Consider the following 19,986-nt stretch of genomic DNA (forward strand, 5'->3'; position numbering starts at 1 on the left):
AGGAGGCCTTCCCAGATTGAGCCCCTTCTTTCCTCTCCCCCTCATCCCCCTCTCCATCCCCCCGCCTTACCGCCTTCCCCTCCCCACAGCACCTGTATATATGTATATATGGTTGTACATATTTATTACTCTGTTTATTTATTTATTTATTTATTTTACTTGTACATTTCTATCCTACTTATTTTATTTTGTTGGTATGTTTGGTTCTGTTCTCTGTCTCCCCCTTTTAGACTGTGAGCCCACTATCGGGTAGGGACTGTCTCTATGTGATGCCAATTTGTACTTTCCAAGCGCTTAGTACAGTGCTCTGCACATAGTAAGCGCTCAATAAATACGATTGATTGATTGATTGATTGATTGATTATCTGGTATAGAGTATAATTGTGTGAAAACAAATCAAGAGAAATGTATTTTGCTTTGTTAGCTGGTCTCATTGCCTCATTTTTTAAAGAAAGGAGGTTGCATCTAAGGGATTTCTATTTCTGAATTTGACTTGAGGCACTACAGAAATTATGGGGAGCAACAAAGAAAACCCTAAGTAAAAGTGGATTCTTTTTATAACACTGTAAGCTGACAAATCACAGAGCTCCACGAACTTCATTTGTTTTTGACACTCAAGGTGTGATCAGAGATTACTTATCAACCATGGGAGAGTGGAAAGTTAATTAAAAATGTTGCTTCAACTCAGAAAAAAGCATCTACCAGTGTGATAAGCAGATCTGTTTTTTAGTGTTATGTGGGCACTCTTCTTCTGCTGTGTCACAGCAAGGAGATCAAAGAAAAACAGTTCCAACAGGATGCACGTCCTGCCAGCTCTCTTTGGGAAAAGGCTTAACGACCGACTCTTCAGACTGCTGTGGGATTCATCTTTTGTAGTGCTTCATTGGGAATAGTCTCCTGCTTCTGATTTTCAAATACATGAAATAGTCCTTTAATAGCTAGCTATTCAGATAAAAGCCCATTTAATATACGATAAGAAGAAAGCCTTCCCCTCTAGCGCCAGCCTAGATCACCCCATTTTTGTTTGGCTTTTTCATTTGCCAGTGGAGCTATAGAGCGTTTGTAATGTACAACATTAATTATAGGATATGTCGCTGTCTCAGTTTGCCTGGGTCAGGCTTTCCTGCCGCAGTTCCGGGCCCCTCGCCACCATCCCGGCTCAGGGCACTGGTTTGGAAAAACTTGCAGTGTTTTCTTGAAGGTAGCAGAGATGCCAGCTCGTTGGAGGCCAGTGACATCGAAGCACGCCTGAACGCAGGGGTTAGGATCCAGAAGTTGGAAGCGAGGGGGAGAGTGGGGAGGTTTTATTGTCTTGCCAGCCCGAGTGCCTGCTGAGAAAACTGGCAGCGGTGTCTAGGCAGCCCTCCGCCACTAAAATGGCTCCCTCGCTCAGTGGGCTTTGTGTGACTCTAAAATGCTTGTCCTTGTTGCCATAGCGACTATCTGATCAAGGCACGTTTGTCACATTTCTTGATAAAGTGGGAAGGTTATCCTTGGCAGACCCAGAGGATCATAACCTCGAGACACAGGGGAAGATTGTTAAAAAATGGAATTGGGGGTTGGGGAGAGGGGGTAAAATGGCAGCTCAGCCCTTGTGAGAGAGCCAGGGCAAGGTTGGGGTGGGGACCGCCAGGCTCTGGACGTGGAAGCGGTGCCTAATGCGTGGGATGCAATTCCCTGGTGAGGGTTTGTTCGGACGCTAACCCGCTGGCTGCTTGGTTTCCTGCTGTGGGTTTCTGAGGGGACTCAAGCTTTCAGTGGATGAGTCAGAACTGGACTTCTTGTGCCTGTGTGCCGTCCATTGACTAGTGCTAGTGATTGTAAATAGCAGCTGCTGAATTTCTCACTGTACACTGGGGAGCTTTTTTTTTTTTTCCAACCCCAGAAGTGAAGCGGAAGGTCAGGTCTGTGATGGATGCTGATTATGGGGGCTGCTGGATATTCAAACTGGAAAAATCGTCTGCCTATCCAAGCTCAGAAGTGCTGGCAGAGCTGGAATAATAGTATCTTTTTTTAAAAAAAAAAAAAGGTATTTGTTAAGCACTTACTATGTGCCAGACACTGTTCTAAGAACTGGGGTAGATAACAAGGTAATCAGGTTGGATAGAGTCCCGTCCCACATGGGGCTCACAGTCTTAATCTCCATTTTACAAATGAGGGAACTGAGGCTTAGAGAAGTTAAGTGACTTGCACTGGCAGAGTCGGGATTAGAACCTAGGTCCTTCTGACTCAACGGGTCTGTGCTCTATCCACTAAGCCATGCTGCTTCTCCTAAACCTTCCGAGATGGAGGAGTTTGTTAAGTACCCCAGAGAAAGTGGAGGAGTCCAGTGGAATCACTAAATGCTGCCAGCATTTGAATTCGGGACTTCTCGAACCCCCAACAAGATCCCATCCCCAGGTGAAGCTTCGGTCCTGGTTTTTGGGAACGCTCGTGCCGAGGAAAGGCAGGTTGTCCTGAAAACGTCAGGGCCAGATATAAGGCCAAGCTCAGAGTTAACTGGCTCAAAGTAGGGTGTGCTGCTCCTTTGGAACTTGAAGGGAGTGAAAACATGCCTGTTTGGTCAGAAATCTCAGAGCAGGAGTAAATTGGGCCTGCTCAAGGTAGGATCTCTTTTTGTGGGACTGAATGAAGCAGCATCCTAAAACGGCCCAACTCATGAGGCCAGGCTTTTACCCTAAGAGGTAAAATTCTCCAGTCTAGCCCCTAGACTTCCTAATTCAAAGTAAAACACAGGCAACTTCTTTTCACCTCCTTGTGGATGAAAAGAATACAAGTGAACTTACTCTCCAGGGGTGGGAGGGTTTTTTTGTTTTTTTGCAATGTGTGTGTGGCAGGGCTGGGGGGAGGGAGTGGGAGAAGAAGAAAGAGAGAACACACACGTGCATGTGCTGCCCCTGGATGCAAATAATTGGAGCTCATTACAAACCTAATGTCATTTAGCTCTTCCTGAAATGCCCTGAAATCAAGCCATGCAGGGTATGTTGTTGTAATGTTTGAATACCTTTTCGTGTGAGGCAAGGTAATTGGACTTTTTCATGGAAGCTCGCAGGAGGCTATTTGTCCAGACAAGAATAAAGTAAAATGAATGGATTAATCCTTGGCAAGGTAGTTTGTGGAGGCACAGAAAGAAATCTCATGTTGCCATTTCACTATTTATGTGGTTTAATTGGGCTTCATACATCAAAAAGAACCACGCAGGGCTAGAGCCAGGGGAGGCAGCTTGACATAGTGGAAAAAGCTAGAGACCAGGAGTCCTGGTCTGGTGAGAGACCTGCGTTCTAATCCCAGATCTGCCACTGGCCTGCTGGGTGACTGTAGGTAAATCACTTAACCCCTCTGGGCATTGGTTTCCTCAACTGTAAAATCAAGAGAGCGAGCTCTGTGAGGGTCAGGGCCTGTGTCTGATCCAATAATCTTATAGTTACCCGAGTGCTTAGCACCTAGTAGGGTCTTAATAAATGCCATAATGATTAGTGATTCCATATTGTTAGGGTTTCCTCCTTCCAACTTTGCTTCACTGGCAAAAGTGAACAGTTCCTAATATAGTTTAAAGTCAAATGTTGATCTTCCTGCAATAATCCTAACTGCTGATTTTTCCTCTCCAGGGGGTTGAAGTGCAGACAGATTATATTCCACTGCTGAATTCTCTCGCTGCATATGGCTGGAAACTCACCTGCGTGCTCCCTACTCCGATTGTAATGACCAACAGGTACTGGGCATGTGTGGTTTGTCTGTCCAAACGGGGTAATGAACATCAGGGCTCACTCTGCAAGGCAATTGCCCCCACAGCTGTTGAGCTGGAGTCCCAGTTGTGCTCATTCTGAGTCTCAGACAAGCCCTGAGGGTTTCCTGTCAGCACTGAAAATGCCAGAAAAATCCCTCCGTCCTGTGAGCTCTTTGTAACCTGCATTCATTCATTCATTCAATCGTATTTATTGAGCACTTACTGTGTGCAGAGCACTGTACTAAGCCTGCACCCTCCCAATCCTGCTCTACCTGAAAATCCTTGCTCTTTTCTCACCCCTGTGCTCATAATGAAAAGTCGGCACCTCTGGGCATTAGTATGTATCATCAGGGAGCTACACAGCCCATCAGAAGGTTATCAGTTCGGGCACCGAGGGGATGGGAATTGTCCCTGGTGGTGTGAGATCAATTAATCACTAGGGAGATGAGGCAGGACCTGCAGGCTGTTGAAAAATCCCAGTTACCCCCACCTTGACTGTCTCCTGCCCGACTTGCCACTGTTGACTACCAGGAACACCCGACCAAACAATCAATCAATCAATCAATAGTATTTATTGAGCGCTTACTGTGTGCAGAGCACTGTACTAAGTGCTTGGGAAGTACAAGTTGGCAACATATAGAGACAGTCCCTACCCAACAGTGGGCTCACAGTCTAAAAGTGGTTATACAAGGGGTTATAGGGTCCGGACTCCTGCTCCTAAGCTGTGTTCTGCCTGGGAATTTAAACCTCCTCACTCCCTCGCTCCTTGAGGCTAACTGCTAGTCCCCAAATTTGAATTTGTACAAGCCCCTGTGGTCCAAGGCTGCTTTCAATTTTGAACTGGTTAGGGTCTGGCGAGGGCCAGGGCTGCTGTGGCTGAGCTGTTGTGACAGTTGGACTCTCTGCGCAGTCCTGCCTGAGTGGGAAGGAGCCTGAAACAGCCTCTGGAGCCTCAGGTTCCCCAACTCCCACACAACTCCCCCTTTTTAGACTGTTGGGTAGGGACTGTCTCTATATGTTGCCAACTTGTACTTCCCAAGCGCTTAGTACAGTGCTCTGCACACAGTAAGCACTCAATAAATACGATTGATTGATTGCTATTGGTTGCTGCCCTCGGCTTTTTATGTTCCGTCTTTCTCTACTTTTCCATTGTCAACTGAGACTCTGTCCAGTTCTCATCCTTGTATTGTTTTCCCAATGCTTATTAGAGTGCTTCGCACACAGCAGGCGCTCCATCAATTCTATTGAATCGATGAAAGAATGAACTGGAGGACAAGCCCCCCAGTTCTGTCTGAAGCGTGGCATTGCACCTCATCCTCTCAGGCCCCACTAGGCAGTTCTCAGAGGAAACATAACCCTTTTTTCCCCTCTCCCCAGAGTCTGAGTCTTTTATTAGTTTGCCGCACAGGACTCAGATGGGCCTGGAACCTCCTGCCCCCATTTCGGGTGCCCTGAGTCTTTCAGCATCTTTTGCTGGGCAGCATGGGCTCAGTGGCTCTGCGTGTCCTCTCCCCCAACCCTGCCCAGCAGGGAGCCTCCCTTCTCCAGGCAGTCACACAGATGCTAAATAAGACATGAACAATTGTGATTCCCGGAGGCACCCGCCCGCCCCCACCCCCACACCCCCTCCCACACCCCTGGACGCCTCCCTACGCGTTTGTCATTCCCTTCCATTCACAGTCCTTCAGCCAGGGTCCACCGCTCACATCCAAACCAATTAGCCTTCATTTTCCCCGTAAGATTTTGAGAGACAATATGCTACCCAAGTGCTTTGTCAGAGGAGGTTTGCAGGGGAAGCTATTGAAAAAGCCATCAGAAGAGACAGAAAAACAATTCTCTTTTAAAATGTTTACAACAGCATAAAGGCAGTGCAGTGAGATGTGATTTGCATGAAGGAAAACTCTTAACACTTGGGGAAAATAGCATCTCTAGTGCTCTGACCAACCTGCCTGCTTTCTAATGAGCATCTGAGCCACTGGACCATAGGGTGGAACTGATGAATGCTTGTACCTGGGGAGCGCTAGAGGAATTCGGTTCCGCTCCTGCCACTGCCGCTCACTGAACTCCCAAACTGTGTGCATTAATCAGCGCTCCTGCAGGATCTGTCTTGCCTCACGCCTTCGTTAGCAATGGTACATCCTCCCTCGTACCTGAGATTTGCCTCCAAACTCCCTCATAGCTGACTAGGCACGCAGTCTGTGGAATACTCCATATTCAAAGACCTTTTAGAGTTTGGACCTGGGGTGCAAAATAGGCTCAGAGAACCTCCTCCCTTGGCTCCTTGGTGGGCTGAGAGATTTTCATGGCATTTCAAGTTCTTTGTTTCGTGCATTGGATGTTGGGAGAGTACGCTATGAAGCTCCGGCCCCCAAGCAGTTTTTTTCAAGTCAAGATTAACGGTTTTCAGGTTAAGACTTTTCACTTGGTTTCTTTCATTTGAGTATTTTCAGAGAATCTGTGGTGTGTGTTGTCTCCCTGAAGTATCTGACTGTCCAGCCCCAAGAGGACTTTGCTTATCCTCTGGTGTGGACAAAGCTCATTCCAGGATGGTGTTTTTCAGGGAGGGAAATTTGGCCACGAAGCAGATTGTCTTTCTTCAGAGACCATCTCTACCTCAGAAAGCCAAAAAGAAAGAATCCAAGGTAAGTGAGCTTGATTTCCTCCCTGACTTTTCCTTGGCAACCCTGGAATCTTTGCGGTGGATTTTTCCAAGGCCTGCCCAGCCCTGCGGACTTGGTGGGCCATTGAGAACGCTGGCTGTGCTGGGGAGGTGTGGCTGGCGGTGTTGAAGAGGAAGAGAAGATGGGTACCTCATGACCTCTTTGGCCGGTTCAAAGAGTCTGGAGGTGAGAGATTCCTCTGGAGGCAGCACAAGTGTACACATATCCTACTCTACTATAAATAAAGGGAGGCATCCAGCTGAAGTCAGCTGAAGGGAGGTGATATCTTGAAGCCAGGCCGACATCCTATGTGGCCAGTTGTGTTTATTCTCGTGAGACCTGCCAGCTGCCCATCCCAGGCCCCAACCTCCCTGGGTCCAGAAAACCTGGCAGAATTTTCTGCCCAGAGGGGCCCCTTCTGCTTGTCTGGGAGCAGCTTACGAGTCCGGTCATTCAGGGTTGCTGGGCAGCTCCTCAGGGTGGGAGGGACTGCGGGATCAGTGGTCAGACTTCTGACTTGAAAGGAATGTCTGAAGGTCATTTAATGTACCCTCCTGCCTCAAGGCAGAACTCTAAACAGGAAATACTGTTGCTTTAAGGTGCCACCGTTTACCAGTGTCTCTCAGCTCTTTGGGAGTTTTTCCTTGTCTTACCTGTATCCTTTTTGCTGCCCATTTCCTCTTCTTCAGCAACGCTAATCCCCAACCCCCAGACCCCCCTGAGTAAAAGGGCCTCAACCAGTTCTTCGCGGCTCCGGAGAAACTCCCAGAGCCAGCCCTGCCATACCAAAGCCAAAGCCTTTGCTGTACTGGTTCTGAGTATCCTGTCAGTTGTCTCCCCCTCCCCGCACAGGGATTCACATCCTCCGGATTCAGAGTCACGGGGAGGGAGGGAGGAAGGAAATGAACAGGCTGAAGTGTTCTTCACAGTGTGGGCAACATAGCAAACCAAGGGGTGGCTATTAGGGAAGGCTCGTATCATTTCAACTGTCCCCAAAGCCTTGCAGGTTTCAGCGCATGGAAAGATGGCTGAGGCAGGAATGGCAAGTTAATGGGGCAGAGGACAGCGATGATAGACTGAAAAGTCACTGTTACAAGGAGCCTACCTCAAAGAATGGCCATCTGTCAAGGAGGAATTGGATTTAGGTGGTTTAAACCTAAAGAAACTTCCTGTTTTAATAGGAAGAGTTACCATTAGTCAGCCATGCGTATTAGCCCTGGCCCATATGCCCAGGGCTTCAAAGGAAATAATAACGATAGTAATAATGATAGTATTTGTTAAGCACTTACTATGGGCCAAACACTGTTCTAAGCGCTGGGGTAGATACAAGGTAATCAGCTTGTCCCACATGAGGCTCCCAGTCTTGATCCTCATTTTACAGATGAGGTAGCAGTGGCCTTGAAAGAAAGGTAAACTTTTGCATCTGTTAGGCTTTCTCGGGAACGGGAACTTGGCCTTCACTGTGTTGTTTGCTGCAGGTGACCACCGAACCTACTGACCTCACAGGGAAACTCCCAGGCTTGCTGCTCCTAGACCCGATGGGTGGGGAGAGAGGCAGCAGGGCCCCGCTGGATGAGGGTAGAACAGGGTGGTGAATGTGTAAGTGGTTAGAAGTGTGGATATATGAGACGAAACACCAGAACAGCCCATCGAAAACTCGGGATTTTTTTTCCCAGCAAAGAGCCGAAGTGGACAGAGTTCTTTGCCAGAGATTTTCGGAGAGGTGAGATTTTAAAACCTTTCAAGAGGGTGGGGTGTTTTTTTAAGGGGAAGAAAAGTGAAAACAAACTCCCATGAAGGGATTAGGTGATCTTCGCAACACCAGAGAAGCTTTACACCGCCCAAGTGACTCTCAGGAGGAGACAGACTTTTGGACCTTTTTAAAAACTTGTGAATTCAGTCCATTAACCCTTCTTGACTTCTGGACATACGTCATGTGCCAGCACTTTAAGAGTAAAGGCCCTATTGCGCCAATGAAAACAATGCAAGTCCTCTGGTTAGGATTCCAGTAGACGTCCCCCAGGGTCACATCCAGGGTGCTTGCCAGAAGGCTCTTGTTTGCTGTCCAGAGATCCCGAGTCTGGTAAACCTGGGAATTGTTTGTTGATCTGACTACTCTTGCTACTGTTTAAAATATCCTAGTTTGTCTCTTGCCAGGAGTTTCCAAGTTGAGCAGATAAATACTCCTGCTGCTGTTTAAAATATCCTAGTTTGTCTCTTGCCAGGAGTTTCCAAGTTGAGCAGATAAATACACTGATATTTAAGAAACAGAAAATCCTTTTGCATCCACAAGTTTAAAGCTGTCAGTATCAGAAGCTGTTTTCTCCTTTTTTGGAAGGAATCATTGACAAGTCTCCCTGGGAGAAATGGGTGTTGGAGGAGGAGTGTTCAAGGAGGAAGGCGAGGTCAGTGTTGGAAGGACACCAGGATGGGGAGGGAGGGAGGGGTTTTATCCACAGTGAAGGAAAAGAGATAAGAAAAGGAAATAGAGAGCAGAGATATCAGCAGGCCTACAAGCAGGGGCCAGGGTCAGGACTCAAGAGAGGAGGCCATTTCCCTCTGGCTATTTTTACACAGCCGAATACTGCTTGGGTTATTCTGCTGGTTATTAGATTAATGGCTCTTTTCCAGGCTTAGCTGAGGGGTGCATCATTCAGATTTAATCATTATTGATTTTTTAAAAAATATGCCTGTCAGTAAGCCTCTAGCCTTTACATCCAGAACCTCAAACCCAAAGTGTTTTACTGTCTATAACCTGAAGGTGCCTTTGCAGTTTACTCCAACTAGTGACACAAAGACCTAACTGAAGTGGTGGGTCTCGCCCACTGGCCTAGAAGGCTGAAAATGCAGGTTGGACCTCATCGGGTTAAGCAAATTTTAAAGGTTGGACTCCCCCATTGGGCCTGGAGAGGTCATCTGGGCCAGCCCCCCGCTCCCAATAAGGTGTACGATTCCACCTGTCAGGATGGTATCTATCTTTTCTTTTAAAGATCTCCAGAGATGGAGAATCCATCACCTTTCTGGATGTCCTTCCTTATTCCCTCTTTCCTGCTGCAGTTTAAACCCATTTCCTTTTGTTCAGTCCACTGTGGACTTGGAGAAAAACTAGTCATTTTTCCCTAAAAACCCCGAGAATACTGTTAGAAGCTAAATGAGATGCTGCTTTTCTCCAGCTAAACAGTGTGGAAATTCTGAAGTCACTTCATGACCCCCTGAATGCTCTGTGTCTTTCTCCTGCTTCCCCGCTGTTCCTGAAGAGGAGGTCTCCCACCTGCTCTAGAGGTCTACCCTCTCTACCCAGGAATCTGATCCTATCCCCTTTCACCTCCAGAAATCACTGGCTCCCACTTTCCTCCCCCTCGCACTGCTATTTTAACCTCTCGCTCTCTGGCATCTCCTGTCCCCTCTGTCGTCAATGAAAAGTTGACCAGTCTGTAATTACCAGGTTCATCCTTTCCCTCAGTTACAGATGGACACTACACTGGCCTTTTTCCAGTCTCCAAGGCTTCTTCTGTCTTCCATGACCAGGGCTTTGTATCCCCAGTCCTCAGGTATTCATAACTGGTTGACCCTCAGCAGGGGTGCAGTGATTTATTTAAAGTACAGCCCATCCTGTTATTCAGATGACTACAGCCTGTGCATTTTCTTCTCATTCTCCTCCTTCCTCCTGCTGCCCAACTTAACCGTTTTTACAGTTCATTCTCCCCTCTGGTGAGTAGGCAGCAACAAGGAGAGGCAATGGACAGATTTCAGGTTCATTCTGTTCCCTGTCAACATCTTTGACCAAAATAAAAGTTGGGCAGGGACAGCGGTTGGCTAAAATGAAGGTTGAAGATTATCTTTGGCTTTCATTTATCCATGTCACCCAAGTCCTGTCCCGTGGGACCACAGATAATTGAAAATTGGCTGCACTATGTGATTTCCTTGGCCTGAGGAAACACAGTCAATTGCCGTGTGTTGAATACGCATTCAGTCAGATGGCAGAGCACTGGCCTTACTACTAAAGTTGGGGCAGTGCTTCGTATAACTGTGGGGGACCTAAAAAGAGAAAATCTGGGCTTCCTAACTCAAAACTGAGGACTCTGAGTAGCCAACTCTGCTGCCCCGGGGTTGAAGTCAGGTAGTTCTCTACTAGGTTACACTCCCTCACCTTTTCATCCCTTCTTCAGGCTTATTTCTTCCAAGAAGTTGAACTTGAGCCGTTTTTGAGATATTGAAAGTGAATCTGTTTTCCCACTTTCAGGTTGTTGTTTGTTTATCTTCTCTCCTACAACATAAGCATCGGGAGAGAGTGTTTCCATATATTCTAGCCCAAAGCCAGATCCTTTTTCTAGATGTTAGCAGAGAATTGTGCTTTCATATTGCCTTGAAGTATTTGGACATGGTGTTGTTTGAAAAGGAGTAAACAGTAGTTAGGAAAACCTTAATTACACCCACTTCTGCCGGGGATGTTTGGAATCTTACCCAGGCTCTAGTGTTATTTGTGTGTAGTGATTGTGCTCACTCTTAATGCCATCCTTGCTTATTGTGTCAACAGTACAATACCATAGATAAATACACCCACTGGGATTGTTGCTTTCCAACTTTCAGAAATGTATCATAATTACACAACCATACAAAAAGATAGCGTTTGCTGCTCCCTGATTTGTTTTAAGCCCACACAGCTTTACCTGTTTCCCTGTTGCCCGCTCTATTTGAGGCTATTGTCGAGGCAGTAAGAGAAGAGGGTAACTTGTGGTTAAATTGATCCTTAGGAAGTAGAGAAAAAAGAGGCAAGGCCTGTACCTGCTAAGAGCAGGCTTCTGTGGAAAGATGCGAGTCCCTACCCTGCAGATTGAGCTGTAATAGAACAATAATGTTGCTTCCTTACAAAGCCTCTGACTCAGAATTCTGTGGAAAAATTATTGCAGCTACTGCTTGGGGATCAAAGAAAAAAAAATATTCAAGAAGTCCCTAAAAAGAAAATTCAGTGGAAATTGCAGTGGATACTGAAAAACTATTTTTTTATATTTTAGCTAGATATGAAACATAACATTCACAATCTATCTGTATTTAATTCATTTTTTCCTTCACTCAGACCTTCTGTTTGTGTTTTTTTTTTAATCCACCCTCCTTAAACATATAGGATATGTGCCCAAAAAGCCTATATGACAAACTCCTAAAAATTGTTGAGGGAGCATCAAGATACACTCTCTCTTTCTCAAAACCCCAGAAAGGCCGGCAGTTTCATTTAATACCACATTTCTTTCTCATTGTTTTTGTTTTGTCCTCTGACCTGAGTGCAAGAACAAAATGACAGTGAAAGAGGGTGAGACGACCCAAATGTGTAACAATTTCATAAAAGACTGTACCAGTCAATCAACAGTATTTATTGAGTGCTTACTATGTGTACAGCATAGTACTAAATGCTTGGGAAAGTACAGTACATAGAGTTGGGAGACAGGATACCTGCCCTCAAGGTGCTTTCAAACTATCAATCAATCAATCAATCAATCGTATTTATTAAGCGCTTACTGTGTGCAGAGCACTGTACTAAGCGCTTGGGAAGTACAAGTTGGCAACATATAGAGACGGTCCCTACCCTACAGCGGGCTCACAGTCTAGAAGGGGGAGACAGAGAACAAAACAAAACATAACAAAATAAAATAAATAGAATAGATATGTACAAGTAAAATAAATAGAGTAACTTGTCTGTGCCTCAGTTACCCCATCTGTAAAATGGAGATTAAGAGGGTGAGCCCCATGTGGGACAACCTGATTACCTTGTATCTCCTCCCACGCTTAGAACAGTGCTTGGCACATAGTAAGTGCTTAACAAATGCCATCATTATTATTAGAAGGGGGGGAGACTGATAGCAATACAAGTAAACAGACACCAATATAACTAAATAAAATGACGGATATATAGATAAATGCTGCGGGGAGAGGGGGGCGGGAAGAGCAAAGGGGGAGAGGGCGATGCAGAAGGGAATGGGAGAGGAGGAAAAATGGGGTTTCGTCTGGGAGGGTCCAGTCCAAACTAGTAGGGGAAAAAGAGATTAAAACAAATTACAGATAAGGGAAGCAGCAGGTTATGTACAGGAGTGTTGAGGGGTGTTGGGGGATGCAGAAGGGAGGGAGAATAAGGTAGGGGGATAAGAAGTTAATCAGGAGAGGGTTCTTGAAGGATCAAGTTTTTTTGTTGTTTTTTTCCCCCCCCAATGGTATTTGTTAAGTGCTTACTATGTGCTGGGCAGCGTACTAAGACGAAGGGTAGATACAAGCTAATCAGGTTGGAACCAGTCCATGTCCCACATAAGGATCACAGTTTTAATCCCCATTTTACAGATGAAGTAACTAAGGATGAGATAACTAATGCTGCATGGCTCAGTGGAAAGAGCCCGGGCTTGGGAGTCAGAGGTCATGGGTTCTAATCCAGGCTCCACATTCGTCTGCTGTGTGACCTTGGGCAAGTCACTTAACTTCTCTGAGCCTCAGGTACCTCATCTGTAAAATGGGGATGAAGACTGTGAGCCCCACGTGGGACAACCTGATTACCTTGTATCTACCCCAGCGCTTAGAACAGTGCTTGGCACATAGTAAGCGCTTAACAAATACCAATGTTATTATTATTATTAAGGCACAGAGAAATTGTGACTTGCCCAAGAGCTGGGATTAGACCTCAAGTCCTCTGCTTCCCAGGCCCATGCTCTTTCCACTAGGCCATGTTGTTTTCTATCAATCAGTCGTATTTATTGAGCACTTACTGTGTGCAGAGCACTGTACTAAGTGCTTGGGAGAGCACGATACAACAGAATTAGCAGACATGTTCTCTGCCCATAATAAGCTGCTTTGGTAGGGCTTTGAAAGTGGGGATATGAAGTGGGAGGGAGTTCAAGGTCAGAGAGAGGATGTGGGCATGTGCTAGGTAGTGAGAAAGAGATGAGATTGAAGTATACTGAATACACTGATGTTAGAGGAGGAAAGTGTGTGGGCTGATTGGGAGAGGAGTGAGGTGTAGTAGGAGGGGGGAGAGCTGATTGAGTGCCTTAAAGCTGTGGTCAGGAGTGTCTGATGCAGAGAAGGCCCAGTTCTTTAGTCGGTGGTAAGTCTCACTACATTAAACAGCACGCAGTTAGACACAGGAACCAAGAATTGCCTCTATATCCCTTTAATCACAGCATATTTGAGCTTTCTTCTTTTAAATAAACACTGGGGGAAGCCAATAGGGTGTGGATGAAGTCAAAGGAAATAGCAGTGGTGGAAACTTAAAACCGCTTTGTGTACACCATGGCTACTGATGCTCTACCTTTTGGCCTGCCAAACGGGAAGGAAACCCTGGTTGTGTGAACTGTTTTTCCTGACAGACCACTCTTGAGAAGAGAGAGTGTAGCCATGAGTACTTCTCCAGCTGTCTGTGCTTGTGCATCGCTTGGTTTTCTTTCCTTCCAGGGCCCACCAAGGCTTTGCTGGCTTTTCTTTCGTTCATGCCAAGAGCTGGTTGGGAAAGCCCAGTGAGGATCGTGCCCCGGGCTTAATGAATGTGTCCACAGGCAGACAAGTTAAGGTGACTTAGTGACCCGCAGAGTCACTGGGCTTAATTAACTGGGCTTAATTTCTACAGTGAGGAACCGTGGCCAACTCAAAGCCCAGTGGCCTGCATTCTCTACTAGATGGTCAGACCCTGAAGGCAGGGCTTTGCACATAGTAAGCGCTTAACAAATGCCATCATTATTTTATTATTACTGAGCATAGTCCAGAGCTTGGCACACAGTAGGAGCTCAGTGAATACTACTGATTTGGGAGGAAGAATGGGATACGGAGGCTTTTGTGTATTACTTTGGCATTGGGCAGAATTTGGTCACCAAGTCCCAAGGCATTTCCCTCCAGCATCCTCGGGGTCTCTCTGAAGCATCTCTTTGGGGAGAGCCTTGCCTTTCACTCTTTTTCTTGTGGATTTTTGGCAGTCTTAATGGGAAGCTTTAGGGAAAAAGGACTTTCAGACCCCAAACCATCTTTACAAAGGGTGACTTAGCCAAACCACACAGACTGTGCCGGAGCCGTCGGGTCTTTGATCGTCAGGCTTTTTTTCCCTGCATTGATTCTTTATGTTGGACGCCATCTAGGCTGTGAGCCCATTGTTGGGTAGGGACCGTCTCTATATGTTGCCAACTTGTACTTCCCAAGCGCTTAGTACAGTGCTTTGCACACAGTAAGCACTCAATAAATACGATTGAATGAATGAATCTATATTGCCCGTGTGAATAGGCCATGTCGTGATACCCCGCAATCCCCATGTCAAACAGTTGAATGGCGTACTTTCGTTCATATTAAAAATGGTGAAATGTTTTGAACTCAAGTTCAAACAGATGTTGCCCTGGGCAAGCACCTCTGACTCCAGAAACAAGCCTCCCTGCTTTGACAGTTCACTCTCAGACCTGGAGGAGGTCAAATATTGGGATTTTTTTTCCTCTTCATGCTTTTGACTCTATTGTTTCTAGTCCTCCCCGAGTATGTACGTAGACTCCTCTTTTTTCCAGCCAGTCTGGATTTGTGGGGTCAGCAGAAGCAGCAGAGAGGAGGGGGGCAGCGCTGGATTACCACATTTATTCCTGGGGTCTCTGGGCTTTGCCTGCTATGAGAAAGGTTCTATTTTCTTGCTTTCAGCAGGCTGAGATATGCCTGCCAAGACTCTGTGGGTTATTACCTCAACCCTGAAATATCCTCTAAAAAGAAAATGGGGCCTACTGAGCACTGAAGAAGAAACAGTCCCACTCGTTGCTCGTTTCTCTCTGCATGCTGCCCTGTCAGGGGAGATCCTGCAATCCCCCATCCGAACGGAATAGGAAAGTCGGTCAACAAAAGCATGTGATGATGATCCACTTACTCTATGGAATAGGTTTGAAGCTGGGGGTTAGATATCAGGCAAGGAAATTCAGTTCTAAATGCTGTCTTGTTCCCAGTAATTCCACATTTTGTTGCAGCCCTCACCTGGCCAGGAGCAGATATTGGGTCACGTTGTCAGGTGTGTGCACCGAGGGGGATGCAGTGGCCATCTTTATTCACATCAGATCCTTTTCCTTTCCAGTTCCAGTGGCGGTTCTCCAGGGAAGACGTGCATAGTCGGCAGGCGAAAAAATCCAAATCTAAATTAAGTGCCAGAGAAAAACAACAAGCAGAAGAAAACGAAAATAACTTAGAAGATCAGTCTTCTAAACTTGGCTATGTGGGGAACCGGCCACCGAGCTTCCATGAGGTGGATGGGATCTTCTCTAAGAAGGTTGAGAACCCTGAGGGGATGGACACGGCTCTCCAGGAGCAGAAAGCGAGGGGAGAAACGCCACATCGTGGGGTGGAGATCACTGGCGACGACGTGCCCGCGTGCCCGGAGAGCGAAGCTGGCAGCCCCAGCGGGGACCAGGTGTCCCGGGAAGGACGTTGTACTGTGATCGTTAGCAGTGGAGAGGAAAGCAGGGATCAAGGGTCCCCAGAAGCTGCCCCAGAGCCCTCCGTGTTGGAAGAGAACTGAGGAGAAGACAATTTCCCCTGATTAAGGATGAGCTTTGCTAACAATCTTCTCTGAGGCGGCTTAGGAGGCCATTTCATTTGGCATTATGTGTTATCTACCCACTTTGGCTTAATCTCCTCTTGTCAGTTATGCATTCACTCACTCTTCGAGTGCCAGGCAATCACTGTCATGGATTCTGCCTTTGCTGTACTCTGGAATCGCCCTGGGCTGCCAGAGTTAGCATTCAAGAGTTCAGGTTGTTCAATTAGTGGGGGCAGGAGGAGGGGGCTTTCCAAACCCCATGGTTTCTGCTCTCAGCATTGTGGAATTGTACCTTTTCAGGTCTGATTCACCTTCCAGAGGCCAGGTAATACCAACAGGCTCACCCGGTTTGAAGCCAAGTTTCTAATATCCACTGCCACAGGCTGGCTGGAGAGGGAGAGAGGGTCCTGCCATGGTCCTGGCAGCAGCCTTCGCTTTCATTAACAACACCCAGCTTCCTTAGTTCCCCAGTCCTGGAGGTCAGGCAGGCCATCCACAGGCACCTGCTCCTTTTTCAGGAGAAATGGCAGCAGGGACAGGGGGCTTCCTTTGAAGAGGGGTGATTGTCCCCCCAAGAACTCCCCCAAGCCACAGCAGTCTGGCAGTGGAAATGTGTTGTGTGATCCCCTGCTCTTGCAGAAAACCCAGTGTGGTGGAGCATTCGGTGTTTGTGTTGGTCAGATGTTTTGTATCAGTAGGTCATGTGAACATGCTTCGTTTCATATCATTTCATAGCAGCCATTTGGGTTGGTTGCTTTCGTTACGGAATATTTTAATCAGCGTATATTCAGCAGGGTTGTTGCACCATATATTGCAGAGTCTGTCGAGTGTTTGTCTTATCTGAAAAGTATCGTTCGGGCTTTAATGATCTGCGATCGGTAATTGTCGGAAGGCCGATTCGGTCGTATCTGCCGAAGCTATATGGTCTGTCACTTCTCTTTCTTCTGTAATTACCTAAAGTAGGGAATCATCCTTGAGTTTAGCAGATTCCGAGAGCGACGGGGGCCCCAGAGTCGGCCTGGGGCAATCCCCGGTCCGTCTGTCAGGAGTCCTCAGTTTCCAGGTTCTGTCCGCCCACCAGCAAAGCACTTGAGGATTTTAGTCAAGCAAACGCGGCCCATGGGGAAATTGTGATATGAGCAAAAGCAAAATGAGCAAAAGCACTTCCGTAAGAACAGTGGGGTTCCCGGCAGGCTGAGCGTTTTTGGGCGTCCTCACTATTGTCTGTCGGGGTAGAACCTATCACGGGGAGGAAGGCAGAGAGCGAAGACAAAAGAACCATCAGGTAACCATCACTTGCAACTACTAACCAGCCAGAAGTCCCAGAGTCGGACGGGGGCTGATGCCTTTTTTAAAGAAGTTACCGAGTACGTCTTGCAGTTGATATGTTAACAATCAGATGGGCAGACCCTTTCATGTTTGCAAGTTTATTCAAATGTACATGTGTAATATATTTTTTATAGAGCAGAGTTGAATAGACTGTTGGACAGCTTCAGCCTGCTTAAAAATGTTGCACATATAATTGTTTTCATTTGACTTATGAGGGATCCCACTAGGAAATATCTGGGGCTCTGCAAAGCAAAAGACAGTAAAAAAAAAAATGGACATTTTCCTCACAGGATGATTATGCTTCATTGTTGACATTTGCGGTTTTCTGTACAGTATTTTGACTCAATAAAAGGTAAACTCTTGGTGCACAGCCTGTGTGGTGGTGGGTTCTTTTCATGTGAACTGTGGCCCACCTCAAGAAAAACAGTTGTTTTGAAGGAACCCTGAGCAACAGGACTCGTCTGTGCTCAGTGAAATTTGGGTGAGTTGATAAATGGCTGGGAATCCCCGTTTCACGTGTTGAAAGCTTTGTGCCGATGAACAGATTCATTTGCGCTCCACCAGTCATTTCGAAGATCTGAGCAAAGGACTTCATCGAATACCGGGAGGAGGCAGCTAGCCAGGAGTAGGAGGGGACAGGTAAGGAACCGCCACAGCGGGGGTGGTAGAAGCATTAGCAGAGGCTTTCAAGAGATAGCTGGTGGGAGGGTGACCCCTGCATCTCTCTCCCCTTGCCCCCTCATTCCCTCACCCCCCCATAATTACGGAATAGGAGTGAAATCTAGGGGAGAGGGTGAATTGAGGCGAGTGGGAGGGTTAAGGAAAGGTGTGGGATGAGAGAGTGCGTTTAAGAGGGTGGAGTTGAGAGGTGGATGGGTAGGTAGGATGAAGACTGTGAGCCCACTTTTGGGTAGGGACTGTCTCTATATGTTGCCAACTTGTACTTCCCAAGCGCTTAGTACAGTGCTCTGCACACAGTATGCGCTCAATAAATACGACTGATGATGATGATGATGAATGTGGGAATAAGGAAATGTGTACGCGAGAATCTGTGAACGCATTCTGTCTGTGAAGGCGTGAGTGTGAGTATGTATAACTAGTTAGTTTTTGAAAATTCATTCTCCCCAAAGATTGAAGTTCTAAATTCATCTAGCAGTGTTTTGCAAGTCTCTGCTAGCATTTTTAAGTTTTTCACCATACCAATTTTTTTATATATTTATAGTATTTATTAAGCACTTACTACATGTCACTGTTCTAAGAGCTGGGGTAGATATTTGTATCTATTAGGAGGGACACAGTCCCTGCTCCACGTGGGACTCACAGTCTAAGTACAAAGGAGATTGGGTATTGAATCCCCACTTTACAGACGAGGTAACTGACGCACAGAGAAGTTAAATGACTTGTCCGAGGTCATACAGAAAGTAATTGGTAGAGCCAAAATTAGAACCGTAGTCCTCTGATTTCCAGCCCCATGTTCTTTCCACTACGTCATGCTCCTATTCTTCAGGTGATAATGGTTTCACTTTCATGTAACATCCAGGTCACTGCCCACCACCCTCCTCAGTAGCGAAGAGCCAAATGACTTTTTCAGCAGAATGCACTGCCACACTGACCTGTGACCTAAGACAAGGCCTAGCAAAGGCTGCTGCTGCGGACAACACCTGGGAATATTCAGTTCTGCAGCCTCAGATGGCCGCCTTGCAGTGTGGGCCGGGATCACAGGTGGGTACTGGTGGGCGGGGTGGGGGAGTGGGAATGGTTTAGTGCAATCCATCACCGTGCCTAAAAAAACAAATTAAGACTATGTTCTGTTGACAAGGGTATATTTTAAAGAATGCTAAGAGCATGGGCAGGCCGGGACATTACCTAGTTGCTAAAGAGGAAGAAGTCCTTGTTGGTAGTCACAGTGGTCTGAGAGCCGTATTGACAAGTAAGATACAGGAGTGAAAATAGCACCAAGGCCTCGCAAACAGAAAGTGCAACAACATGGCATTCAAATCAGTGGTATTTATGGAGTACTTACTGGGTGCAGAGCACTGTATTATGCACTTGGACAAGTAATAATAATCTTTGTGGTATTTGTTAAGCACTTACTACGTGCCAGGTACAGTACTAAGCACTGGGGTGGAAACAAACAAATCGGGTTGGACCCGGTCCCTGTCATTTAGTCAATCGGCTGAATTTATTGAGCACTTTCTGTGTGCAGAGCACTGTACTAAGTGCTTGGGAAAGTGCAATACAACAATAAACAGTGATATTCCCTGCCCACAATTAGGTACAGCCTAAAGTGGGGGAGAACGGCATCAATATAAATAAATACAATTACAGATTTGTACATAAGTGTTTTGGGGCCAGAAGGGGGAAAGAACAAAGGGAGCAAGTCAGGGTGACACAGAAGGGAGTGGGAGATGAGGAAAAGTAGGGCTTAGTCTGGGAAGGCCCCTTGGAGGAGACGTGCCTTCAATAAGGCTTAGGGGAGAGTAATTGTCTGGCGAATTTAAGGACCGAGGGCATTCCAGGCCAGAAGCAAGATCTGGGTTTGGGGGCAGGAGCGACATAGGTGAGATTGAGGCATAGTGAGACGTTCCCATGTGGGGCTCACAGTCTCAATCCCCATTTTACAGATGAGTTAACTGAGGCACAGAGAAGTGAAGTGACTTGTCCAAGGTCTCTCAGCAGACAAGCGGGGAGCCGGAATTAGAACCCATGACCTTCTGACCCCCAGACCTGTGCCGTATCCA

General features: G+C 46.7%; 1 protein-coding gene across 3 annotated transcripts in view; it reads left to right on the forward strand.

The window, feature by feature from the left end:
- The window catches only part of RFTN1 (raftlin, lipid raft linker 1), a 172,620-nt gene extending 155,012 nt beyond the window's left edge, over positions 1-17,608 (forward strand). For all 3 annotated transcript variants that reach the window (XM_038765466.1, XM_038765460.1, XM_038765453.1), the window contains exons 8-10: positions 3,609-3,712; positions 6,288-6,369; positions 15,455-17,608. In XM_038765466.1, the coding sequence (XP_038621394.1) occupies positions 3,609-3,712; positions 6,288-6,369; positions 15,455-15,895 (627 nt within the window). In that variant the 3' untranslated portion in view covers positions 15,896-17,608. The remainder of the gene's footprint in view (positions 1-3,608; positions 3,713-6,287; positions 6,370-15,454) is intronic.
- The last annotated feature ends 2,378 nt before the right edge of the window (positions 17,609-19,986 follow it).

Source organism: Tachyglossus aculeatus, chromosome 2, assembly GCF_015852505.1.
Source record: "Tachyglossus aculeatus isolate mTacAcu1 chromosome 2, mTacAcu1.pri, whole genome shotgun sequence".
NCBI classification, from domain to species: Eukaryota; Metazoa; Chordata; class Mammalia; order Monotremata; family Tachyglossidae; genus Tachyglossus; species Tachyglossus aculeatus.